Source organism: Lactuca saligna, chromosome 2 (assembly GCF_052625555.1).
Source record: "Lactuca saligna cultivar CGN05327 chromosome 2, ASM5262555v1, whole genome shotgun sequence".
Classification (NCBI taxonomy): Eukaryota; Viridiplantae; Streptophyta; class Magnoliopsida; order Asterales; family Asteraceae; genus Lactuca; species Lactuca saligna.
Window position 1 is genome coordinate 138,361,174 of NC_136418.1, and position 12,835 is coordinate 138,374,008.

Here is a 12,835-nt window from a genome sequence, read left to right on the forward strand (position 1 = left end):
CCGCCATCTCCGATCATTGTCATCGTATTTAGCCACCAAGTGGGTGGTTGGGTTCTTTTCCGTGGGTGGTTGGGTTATTTTCCGAGTAAGAGATGTGTGTGTTTCAGATGCTATCATGACCTGTGAATCGCTGTTCCATCGTGTTTATGCGTGCGTTTTGTTGGTTGGTCGGAGATTAAGAGACCAGCATGGCAGCCAACCATAGTGGTTGCCGCCATTTGTTTTTCTGCCACCTTTGACCGCCGTGTGTAGGTGGCAGTGGGTATACTTTGGTGTGTGAGTGTGTATTTACTGATGAAGTATAGCATGAAGTATGTGTGTGTGTGTTATGTATAGCCGAAAAATCAAGGATAGCCACCGCAACCACCGTGAGGTGGTGGCTGCCACCATTTGCCGCCGTTGGCCACCACATGGTGGTTATGTGTGTGCATGTGTGTTATTATTAGTGTGTGTGTGTGTGTATTATCAAGTTGTACATTGTAATGGTTCCAAAATAATAATAGAAATCTCAAACCACTACCATAGGGTGGTAGCTGTCGCCACCGACCGCCACGTTGGGTGGCGGTGTGCTTGCATTGTTGAGTTTGATTCATTTGGGGTGCTTGAAACCCTAATGGACCTTGTAAGCCCTAATGGACCCAATGAAGCTCAATGGACCTAAAAGCCCAAGCATGTGACTAATAGGCCTAATGATATTCTAGTGGGCCTAATAGGCCCAATAATGCCCTAATTGACCTAAAAGCCCAAAAAATTGATAAATGGGCTAGTATATGGGTTGGAAACCCTAATTAGGGTTTGGAAAACCCTAATGCCAAAAACCCTAATTTTGAGAATTTATCAGGACACACATAGTAATTATTTAATAACTTGAAATATTAATAATAATCATTGGCATAAATTAATCTAAGCAATAATGGAATTAATGGATTAAGTCATTAGTGGATTAAGTCCTTAGTGGGTTAAGTCCTTAATGGATTAAGTGAGAAACACTTAACCCTTATCATTATTTTATGTGAAACCCTAATTTTACTTGGGCCTTGAGTTGGGCCTTTCAGTTAGGCTTTGGTAATTGGATTATTAATAGGCTATCCAAGAATAATATTATGGACTAGAATATGTTGATGGGCTTAGGATAAGACCCATATGAGGGTTTGGGCCCAATTTGGGAAATTGGGCCATAGATAGGCCATAGTTTGGGCCTTTGTGATTATGAGATAGTGGGCCATTAAAAATACCAAATGATGGACTGGACTTGGTTGGGCCTTAGAATGGGACCATGCAAAGGTTTGGGCCAAATTTGGAAAATTGGGCCATATATTGGGCTTGATTCCTAGTTAACTTTGGGCCTATGGATTGGGCCTTGGGCTTGAATAAAGCCAACCTTGGGGTAATGTAGTAATTATCCAAGTATGTATTTATGGTTATGTGTTGGGACCCAATTATGAATTGTGTGTTATTGTGATAATTGACAGATTCGGGAATCTGTCATCCAACAGATAGGGTTTTGTTAGCGGGACTTCAGCAGTGTAAGGTGACTTCCTTCTAGTAGGAGCGGGTCTATGGCCACAATGCCGGCCCGTTTAGATGATAGTAATTCCGGACTGTGGTCCGATGTCAGGGTAGAACCGAGAAGTAGTTTTGTATGCTTGATGTCTTTGTGATTCATGCATGCATATGTGATTATGTTATATGTTTACGATCATGTTTATGCTATGTTTACTTTATTTCGGACTTCGATCCGATGCAGCAGGCAAGGCCCTAGTTATTCTGGACTTCGGTCCGATGTAGTGGGCGAGGCCCTAATTAGTCTGGACTTCGGTCCGATGCAGTGGGCAAGGCCCTAGTTAGTCCGAACTTCGGTCCGATGCAGTGGGCGAGGCCCTAGTTAGTCCAGCCTTCGGTCTGATGCAGTGGGCAAGGCTGTAGTTATTCCGGACTTCGATCTGATGTAGTGAGCGAGGCCCTAGTTATTCCGGACTTCGGTTTGATGCAGTGAGCAAGGCCCAATATTTGCTTTATATGTTATTGTATGGTATGTGGTAGTTTGGGGGAACTCACTAAGCTTCGTGCTTACAGTTTCAGTTTTGGTTTCAGGTACTCAGTTTTCAAAAGAGGAGCTTGGGAAGATTGCGGTGCACACACCATCTATCCAGCCCAAGATGTTTATGCTCTAATATTTTGACAATTGTTACGATATTTTGAGATACACTGTTTATGATTTTTTTATGATGTTCGATGATTATGATTTTTTTATTAAATTAAAAACGAAATTTTTAGACTGTATTTTTGGGGTGTTACATTATAGCAAGCAGACACTTATTGATTATTTATTATAATTTTATTATTAATAAATACTATCAACTCTTGTATTTAATTGGAAACATGTTATTTTATGAAAGTAATAATTTCCAAGAGTGAAAACAACTAATAACTCATAAGGTATGATTTTATATGATGTGTACATTGTTTTGGCGTAGTTATACTTCATTTACATAATGTTACAAAATAAAAACACATGTTATAAAAGAAGATGGGGTAAAAGACAAAAATATATTTTTCTTTCCTTCTCCATGTCGTGAGCTAGTGGAGAGAGTAAGTGGTACATTTCTATGCAACTTTCAGGAGTCATGCTTTGACTTAAGGGAAGTATGGTCTTAAAGTACATATGTACTAAGAAGAATGGATAGTTGCTTTGTCTAATATTTCTTCTCTTTCATTCATAAAAAATCGAGAGCATTTGTACTTCTCCATTCTTCTCTCTTGAATTGTGTAGTATAGAGTTTAAGTCTTAATAAGTACTTCTCCTTAAAAATAATTTGGTATTAGTACTTAATACAAGAGAAGACTAGCATCTTTTTGTTGTGTTTTAGGCATAACAAACAAACTTAAAACTCTTAAGTGTGCATGCAACTTAAAACAAAATCTATGTTTTCTCTATCGAACATATAACTAAGAACATCAAAAGAAACCCTAAGAATCCTAGGATATTTTTCGAAATTACTAAAGAAAAGGTTTAGTATTACATACCTTTTAGTTGTTATAGGAAACAACTAGAATTCTCCTTTGTTGATCTCTTGGCAGCAAGCACCACATGTGTCATGACTCTAATGGAATCACACCTAAGCTAACAAGAGAATAATATAAGAGAGAGGAGAGGGGAGGCAGAATTTCATCCAAGCCTTGGGAATAAGTGATGGGGCGAAATTAATAAGGTGAGTCCTTATATAGTGGTCCAAGGAAACCCTAGATAGCCCTCATTTGAATATTAAATTAATATTTCAAATCTGATAATTATCGAGTTCCTTATTATCCACATGGGATATTCTAGAAACCCTAAAATATCCCTCATAAAACCGTCCACACCTTATATGGAAGATTCAGCCATTGAACAATTACACTTTAGATCCTGCACTTTTAATTAATTATATTAATTCCAATTAATTTATGATTAATTAATTAAATAATACTATTTCTAATTAATATATTATTATCATAATAAACCATTTCTTTCAATTTATTAATCATATAATAAATCAATCTCTCTCCCTCTCTCTCTAAAAGTCATAATGTCCAATTCTTATGTCATTATCTGTGTGTATGAATTCATGAAACCTATTTTCGAAATATTTCATTTTGAGGTTACAATATTGGTTTGCAAACTTTTTTAAGCATCCTACGATGGCATATCACTTATCATGGATTGATTTGAGTGTTTCATGGGAAATTTTTGTGATTGAATCCATTTTCTTCTTTGTGAGTATCAAGCTAAAAGCCTTAGGGATGTACTTTGCTAACCTAATGCATGGAATCATGTGTGATAGTCGTATGTAAGCACAAAATCGTGATTCTCTTGGAGAAGAAAAGATGATAAGTAAGGAAAAGTGAGTGTAGATCTACTTAAGGGTTAAATTTAAGTATTTAACTTAAATGTTTGCCAACTAGGATCATATGTGGAAGACACATCGGTTTTTGTGTAGTCAAACAAGTAAGAAATATGAAACACATGAAGCAAACTAATTGATTGGTTAAATTTACAACAAAATTGTAAACTTAATGATTTTTTTAGAATGACAAACACACACATACTCCTTATTTTACTTCTAAACTATTCATTATGTCTCGAATGAGACTGGAACCCTTAACATATGGTTGGGGAGCATTTTCGTTTAGATGATATCGTTGGACTATAAGCTCTTTGTTATTCAAAGAATTTATTATAAAAAATAAAATATCAAAATCTAAATTTATGTAAACTTTGTGTTTTTTATGCAGTTTGTCATAATAAATATACAAAAATAATACATATTTTTTAGAAAAATATGTAATCGAAAAGCATTCGTCTAAACAATCAAAATAACATAAATATCAAATATTAAAGAAATAATGATCATATAATATATGAATATATATTTATTACATCTATGGTGTGGTTTATTTAATTTGGAAGATAGTTGATTATGATCAATATGATGTAAAGAATCATATGAAATGTGATTAAAAAATAAATATGTTTCCTACTATTATGTAATGTTAATGATTTTTACAGTCTCAAATCCTATAAACTTCTAACTTAATAGTAAAAGTAAATTAGTACTCTACTTCATTTACAAAAAAAAAAAAAAAAAAAAAAAAAAAAAAATTGAAGCTATTGTGAATTCTGCATATACGTCGCCCTCGGGGACGGCGACGGCCGCTGGTTCGTGTTTGGTGTATGGTTCATAAAGGCTTCATGGTGGTGTCCTGGACTATCCGGCGATAGGTTGAAATCCTCAAGACCGGTACTCACATACTGTTGAATCACTAATACCGAGGCTGTTGCTGCAAAATCTGACGATGCTAATAAGTCACCTATTGCTCCTAACTCTGGGCATTCACTCCAATCGGTCAACCCGGCGGTCAACGGCGAAAACGTCCCTTGACCTCTCCCGACAATAAACAAATCATGAACGTCACCAACTGATCGTATCGCCCCCACTGTTTCCTCGCCGTTGTTCGCTACCGTTTCTGTGTAAACAATTGATTCTTCATTTTCAATCAATGTCCTAAACTGGTGTATAAACTCATCGTCTTCTTGTTTTTCTCTATCACTATCTGTTACCACTGTCAGAATCCTTGGGTCGTTTTCCACCCGGCCGGAAGTACTCGGTTGTTCTATGTCAGTTCCGGCAACAAAACGCATCACGGTGAGAGTGCTCCCTGGATGGCTCGACATACGCCAAGCGAATGCTAAAGCTTCTCGGTCGTCTGGTCCACCAATGAACACCGCCGCAAGGCTATGTGAAATCTGATTTCCAGCTATCCTAGTTGCGCCGCCGAACCCTCGATCTACTAAAATGCCGACTGAACACGGCGAGTTTGCTAAAACATTCTGATTAATAATACGATAAGCAGGATTAGTTACTTCCATTCCGCCATCCACCGTTTGTTGCTTATGAAAAGGTAGGATAATAAATGCTACATGCTTGTCCTCTGCAACACTACATATGTCTTCATGCATAGTGGAATATGGTGAGATTGCCGTTAATGGTTGAACTGATACGAATCCAGCGTGTTGCTCGAAGTTCTCGAAGGCATTGATGATGTGATCAGACTGGGCTTGTGTTCTATTGGCTGCCGGTCGGCCGGACTTCCGACTGTTGTGGACTATGAGCATGGCGGAGGCACGACCCGTGAGTTCCACAAGGTGGAGGACGTGGACAGATAGTGGAGATTTTTGGTTTGGGTTGGAAGCATCAAGAAGATTGATGATGGAGGGAACATTTCTTGGTGTGTGGATGCAAACTAGTGTTCGAAAATCACTATCCGGTTTGGTTTTTAGTATGGTTCTACGTTTATAGGGCGCAAATCTTCTTGTGGGTTTGTAGATTATCGTCACCACCGGAGTGATTACCGCCGTCATCACCAGTGCGACGACCACCATAATTGCAAAAGATTTGTCATCCAGCACCTAAATATTCATGGCTTCATGATTTAGTAAACAACAAGAAAAAGTAAATTGAAACTTGAGATTAAAAAAAAAGGACGATAAGTCGATAAGAAAGAGATGGAAATTGCCTTCTGATCTTTGCCAACATTAAGGACAATCATCTCAACAAGGCCTTTGGTGTTCATGAGCAATCCGAGTGTAACTCCATCGTAAAATGGCATCTGATAAAGAAGAGCAACGAGCAAAGTTCCGGCGACTTTTCCGGCACAGGCGAGTATTATGACAAGCGCCAAAATCCCCCATGTGTCAGCGCCATTAATCGCACCAATAGAAGTTTTAAGGCCACTGAGGGCGAAAAAAAGAGGCAACAAAAGCCCTGATACGAAATCCTCTAATCTTTCAATGAGTGTAACCCCTAAAGGTCCATTCGGTATCACCAACCCAAAAATGAATGCTCCGAACACCGAGTGGGTACCAATTGCATCTGTTATGAAGCCGGAGATCATAACTCCAGTCAAGATTAAACAAATGTAGAACTCACTAACACTTTCACCTTCTGGGGTCTTTTGTATCACCCAAAAAATCAATGGACGAACCACAAAAATACAAACCAAGATAAACCCTGCACTCGATAAAATCACCCAAACGGTAGTTAAATTTACACGCTCATTTTCGGCTAACGCGATAGCCACTGCTAGTAGAATCCATGCACACATATCGTTTATGAGGGCTGATGACATTGCGATCCGACCAAGTTCTGTGTTAATTAACTTGAGCTCCGCTAAAATTCTTGCAAGCACTGGAAATGCTGTGACAGAGAGGGCTACTCCGAGGAACAAGATGAAAGTGCCTTGTTTGACGAATTGTGTTCCTTGATGTAAGAGGAAGGAGAATGAGATTCCAATAAGGAATGGGAGAATCATGCCGGCGACTGCAATTAAGATGGCTTTCCGGCCAGTGCGTCGGATTACTGCCATATCCATTTCTACTCCGACTAGAAAGAGGAAGTAAAGAAGGCCGATGTTTGCCATTGTTTCAAGAATCATAACGCTTCTTAGTGGAAATATTGCATTGGCGAAGATTGAAAAACGTCCCAACACTGATGGACCTAATATCACTCCACCCTGCACGTTCCAGGAGCAAAATCATCAAAAACATAATCATACCAAAATATATATGTTAATAGTATGTAATCCGTCCTTAAAAATAATAAATACATAGTCAACTATTTTATTCTCTTGTTACTTCATTTTTCATATACATTTAGAAGAAAATAAACATTTTCTTTATGTGGTAATCAAGTCAAGCATCATCTCTTTAAATGGGTGCATTCAAACCGTACAAGTGTACGATGAAGAAAATGGTATTTGCAGAACAAGAAGTGGCAAAATGTAAGATAATTGCGTAATTATGCATGAAAATTCGTTTACATAGAAAATATATTCTTTTAAGAGCATAAAATGTATACTTATTTTGAGATTGTTTTAAAATCTGATATTTAATGACATTGTCAAGAATAAACATGAAATCACAATTTCTCCATTCATGATATTTTGAAATTTACATTGTCGTGATTTTTTGAAATTTACATTGTCATTTCTTCTTAAAGATCATCATTTTAAGGAATAAAAAGACAGAAACACTTACAAGGATCTCAGAGATAACACGAGGCTGACGAAAGGGTTTTAAGAGGAAAACGAGAATACGAGTGGTAACAACGACGAGGGATAGTTGTAACACAAAAAGAGGAAGCGAATAATCGAGAGGATTATCTCCTTGCCAAATCCCGTGGGACGTGATCATCAATGGAGCATAACAAACGATGGTATCTTGTGTCACATTGTGTGGCGGCATTTTTCTTTAAAATTTCCTTACGAAATTCCAGATACAAGGTTAGTCAAATGCATGCATGCATGGATTCAAACTAATCCATAATTTTTACGTTAACATCCCATGCAGAAACACGATAGAGAAAGAGAGATGGGTATGAAAAATCTTTGAATCAATTTTGACAAAATTACTGGAGGAGAGATGAGTTGCAATCTACCCGAAATTTCGTAAATGCAATCCAATGGATAAATGAAACATGGATCCACTTTCATTTATTTCCGGTGGTTCTAATTTGTGCTTCTTTTATCTCAAAATTATAAAAATCCAAAATTTTTATTTTAAATTATTCAAATTCCTTATATATATATATATATATATATATATATATATATATATATATATATATATATATATATATATATATATATATATATATATTGATTTTAGGATTCGAATAGTAATAAAAGAGTTATTTACATGCGATTTTATAAGTATTTATTATTTATTAAAAATTAAAGTTATGTATTTACGAAACAAAAAATAACTACATAAAAAAACAAAAGACAATCCATGAAATCACAATCTGTTTTACAAAGAAATAATGTTGGTTATTACAATTGTTTTCAAAATCGTTATACCCCACATGTCTCAACACGAAAACCAACAAGACATTTTCAAGAAGTTACAAGTCCATGGACGGAAGTTTGAATCTTTCAAGCCTGCTCCAACTTATTTTCCAAATCCACCCTCGAAACACCCTTTCAAGTCTTCATTTGTTAAAGGAACAACAAATGTGAAGAACATCAATCACTGGTTAGAAGGAAAAGGGAAGAAATATCAGTCTTCGAAATTCTCATAAGAAGTGATTAAGGAGGAGTATAAGAAGTATTTGAATGAATTGTCGAATGCAAGTTCATCTTCACAAGAGTCAAATATTTCTGTTAAACAATGTAAAGCTCTGCCAAAGGCATCAGTTGTTGTGAAACAAGCTGCAAAGGAAAAAGAAAAAGTCAATGTTGATTTTAAATCAAAGAATACTTACTTTTCTATGCCTTTGACTAATGAAGTAGACTTAGTTGATAGTCTCAAGTCTAAAGTTCTTAGTTGGATTAAAGGATCTTCGTTTCAAAATATTTTTCAAACTAATAACCAAAGACCCAAACAACCTTTGCGACCTAAATTCTTTTATTAATTGCAGGTTTTGTGTAACGAACAATATGATGAACAATGGTATATCGATAATGGTTGCTCTCGTCACATGACTGGTCGGAAGGAGAATCTTCGTGATTATCAGACTTTAGAGAATGTTGGGGTCGTGAAGTTCGGAAACAACCACAAATGTCATGTTCAAGGATATGGGAAGATTACATATGGGAATTTCACAGTCAATAGAGTACCATATGTTGAAGGTCTTCAACATAACTTGATAAGTGTTTCGCAACTTGTTGTGGGCATTGGCAATAAAGCGGTGTTTAACGAAGAAGGCAGTGTGATTTCAAACATACAGACAAAGGAAGTATTGCTTAAATCAAAATGAAAAGGTGACATGTTTACTTTCGATATCAATCCCATTGTTGAGAAACCCTCAGTGTGCTTACTCTTGAAAGCTTCTTCGGATGTTAGCTGACTTTTTTATGATGTTCGATGACTATGGAGAGCTGCTAGGTCGAATGAACTGCTTGCCCAGCAGTTCCTGCAGTTGTGACGATAGTTCTTGCATCTCAGGCGGCGCCAATCGGTACGGCGCCTTAGTGATAGGGGCCGCACCTGGCACCAGGTCGATCTTGAACTCGACCTGCCTCTCCGGAGGTATCCCTAGCAACTCCTCCGAAAACATATATGCGAACTCACTGACCACTGGTACATCGGAGACCGAACTCTGGTCCCTAACTCGTACGCTAGATAACCCATACACCCATGTTGAATGTACTGTCGTGCCTTGGCAGCTGAGCAAAAACCTGAACCTACTCTGGTGCCCTCACCATATATCACCAGTTCTCCCCCACTTAGGGTTCGAACCACCACCCGCTGACCTTCAAAATCGATCATAGCACCGAACCTACTGAGCCAACCAATGCCCACAATCAAGCACACCTCCCCCATGGGAATCGGAATCAAGTCTATCGGAAAAGACACCCCGAAAATCTCTAACTCACATCCTCGGTAAACTGAAGAAGCAGAAACCTCGTGTTCGTTAGCGATGGACAATCGCAACGGACACTCTAACTCGCCCATAGGCGTACTAAACTCCCCACTAAATGACTGAGACACGAAAGTCCGACTCGCCCCTGAGTCAAATAAGACCAAAGCAGGCAAATAATTCACCAAAAACGTACCTAATTACAGGTACAACATATAAGCATATAACATATAAATAAAACAAGGTGAGGATAGAAACATACCAGCAACCACATCCGGTGCTGCTCTGGCCTCCTCCGCCGTAAGCTGAAATGCACAGTCCTGAGCCTTCGGAGGCTCTGTCCTGTCTGATCTCCCGTCTGTGATCCTCAAGGTAGCCGGTGCTGCAGCCTGCACCGGCTTGGCGGTAAGTAGTGGACAGTTGGCCCTCATGTGGCCAACATGGTTGCAGTGATAACATAACCTCATACCCTGAACTGTGGCAGCCTAGCAATAATTCTTCGCGTAATGCCCCTCCTTGCCACATTTTGTGGCACCCGCTACCAGCCCGACATACCCCAAGAAGGACCCTTGCCACACTTCCCACAAGTGCGGCCCTGTTGACCCCCGGTCTTATCATCGGCAGTCTTAGGCCGCTTTTGCGCTGGCTATGACAGTAACGGGGCCGACCACTGCTCCCTCAGCTACAGCTCAATCTCCAACTCCCGCCGCCTGGCAGCCTCCTGTAACTCTAGAAGAGTATCACATCGTTGTGTGGATACGAACTGTCGGATATCAGTGTTGAGCATACTCAGATAACAGGTCATCTGAGACTGCTCGGAAGCAAACTCTGGGTAGAACATCGCCCTCTCAGTGAACATACGGGTGATCTCCGTCATCGACTCTCCATCCTATCTCAGACTCAGAAACTCCTATGCCAAACGTTCCCGCTTAACCATCGGGATGTAACGAGCGCAGAACATATCCCTGAACTGCTCCCAAGTAACAGCAACTCTCTGATCATCAATATAAGCCCCAGTCATAAGTCTCCACCAATCCTTAGCTCCGAACCTAAGCAGGTTAAGAGCACACCTGACCTTTTGGTCAGTAGGACACGAGCAGGTGAAGAAACACCCCTCCACATCTGAAATCCATCTCATAGCCTTGATGGGATCCCGTGTCCCATCAAAAGTAGGGGGCTTCATGTTATCGAAGTCCCGGTACTAAAAACCCGTACCAACTCCTCCCTTTGTCGTAGTTACAGCTGATGCAGCTGCTGCGGCGGCTGTCTCTGTGAGGGCTGTGTAACGCTCATCGAAATACTCCACCATGGCGGTCTTAATTTCCCCGAACATTTCTGGCAATTCGGCCCGGAACAACGCAGCAACCTCGTCATGCAGGATTGCTCGAATCCTGTCGTCCATCTTATCCGGCCTCATTAGGCCGATCGTCTCGGGTGCTGTCAGCTCCCCCTATCTGCCCTCTCCTGATCCCGACCCTGATCCTGACTCGGATCCAGTCATAAAGCGCCTAGTCATCACCATTCTGAAACACAGCACAAGGTATTAGTTAACTTCATACACAATAACTAGGGACCAACCCCCAACAAAACCCTGGGAGTTATGACTTCCTTGTCACGCGTATGGGTCCTGTGCTTTCAGTAGTACGGGCCCATACTACCTTCCACACCTACCTATATTTGTTCCAAGTATCACCACAATGCCCTAACAATATATATAATCACATCGAGCACTCAAGTCTGGTTCCTAAAAGGATGCTAGACGACTCGAAATCGGCGGACTCATCCCAACAACCTTCCCAATCACGAAACTTCCACCAACTGTGCAACACTAGTGCATGCTAGCCACACATAACGTTGGACCCGATAGACTTTTAAATATTCAATTCTACCCTAAGCTCCCAATCAAACAAGAACAGAAGATAAGGCTAAATCAGACATTCTCAGGCTATAAGGTCTTAATTATGTACAATTGTGATGCATACACTAAATCACTATATTAAAGATGTCAATTTCATGTAAAGGAAACCCTAGGCTAGCAGGCACCACGTAATCAGGCAATTTTATCATGCAATTCTTGAAGATCCCTAGCCTAGTACTAGCATGTTGTTCTAACATATCACAATATCAAATAATTGTATGGTATTTTGGGGTCTACTTACTGGCTTCGGCTGATCGTACACCCTGCATCCTCCTTTACTTATTTTGAAAACCATTTAAAAACTATTTTAAAAATCTTTCCTTGATTTGAGACTGGATTCACACGAATGTTCCTCCAATTCATTCAAACCAAGGCTCTGATACCAACTTGTAACATCCAAAATTTCAAACAAATTTAAACTTTTAAAAACATGTCAAGTTCATCAAAATATTACAAATTTAGTTTTCAAAACATTAATTATCAGAGTCTTTTCCCAGAAACATAACATAGTAGGAGGAGCTGTACGATCACGCCTTGGCCTTGCTGCGATCCCCTGAGGTACCTGAAACCATAAACTGAAACTGTAAGCCTGAAAGCTTAGTGAGTCACCCCAAAATACAGATACACATAACAATATCAACATTAGCATATCATATCAATCAAAACAGAACAGCATACGCTGGGTCCCCAGCTTTACAAGCTGGACTACCCCCAGGCCCTTAGTACGAGTCTGGAATGCCTACCGGGCCCTCAGCTTGTATCTAGAATGCCATCGAGCCCTCATTACGAGTCTGGAATGCCTACCGGGCCCTCAGCTCATATCTAGAATGCTCCCGAGTCCTCAGTATGAGCCTGGAATGCCTACCGGGCCCTCAGCTCATATCTGGAATACTCTCGGGTTTGTTGGCTACCGCACGGCGCAGTACAACCTCAACCCACCCCATACAACATGTCGACATGTAACAGATAAATGCACATACAGGTAATCAATCAGTATCACAGGCAGTCCTACAAATCTACC

At 39.6% G+C, this 12,835-nt stretch overlaps 1 protein-coding gene across 1 annotated transcript; it reads right to left on the reverse strand.

Annotated features, from left to right (window-relative positions):
- Window positions 1-4,645: 4,645 nt before the first annotated feature.
- Window positions 4,646-7,873, reverse strand: CHX15 (cation/hydrogen exchanger 15). Its single transcript, XM_078978558.1, has 3 exons — window positions 7,574-7,873; window positions 6,055-7,050; window positions 4,646-5,947 (listed from the first exon to the last, which is right to left on the reverse strand). Exons 1-3 carry the CDS (start codon window positions 7,778-7,780, stop codon window positions 4,646-4,648), a joined length of 2,505 nt encoding a protein of 834 aa, XP_078834684.1. The 5' UTR covers window positions 7,781-7,873.
- Between the last annotated feature and the right edge of the window lie 4,962 nt (window positions 7,874-12,835).

Coding starts and splice junctions, on each gene's coding strand:
- CHX15 (XM_078978558.1), bottom strand. CDS start 7,780: ATGCCGCCACACAATGTGACACAAGATACCATCGTTTGTTATGCTCCA. Junction 7,051..7,573: donor GTGTTATCTCTGAGATCCTT/GTAAGTGTTTCT, acceptor TGGAACGTGCAG/GGTGGAGTGATATTAGGTCC. Junction 5,948..6,054: donor ATGTTGGCAAAGATCAGAAG/GCAATTTCCATC, acceptor ATGAATATTTAG/GTGCTGGATGACAAATCTTT.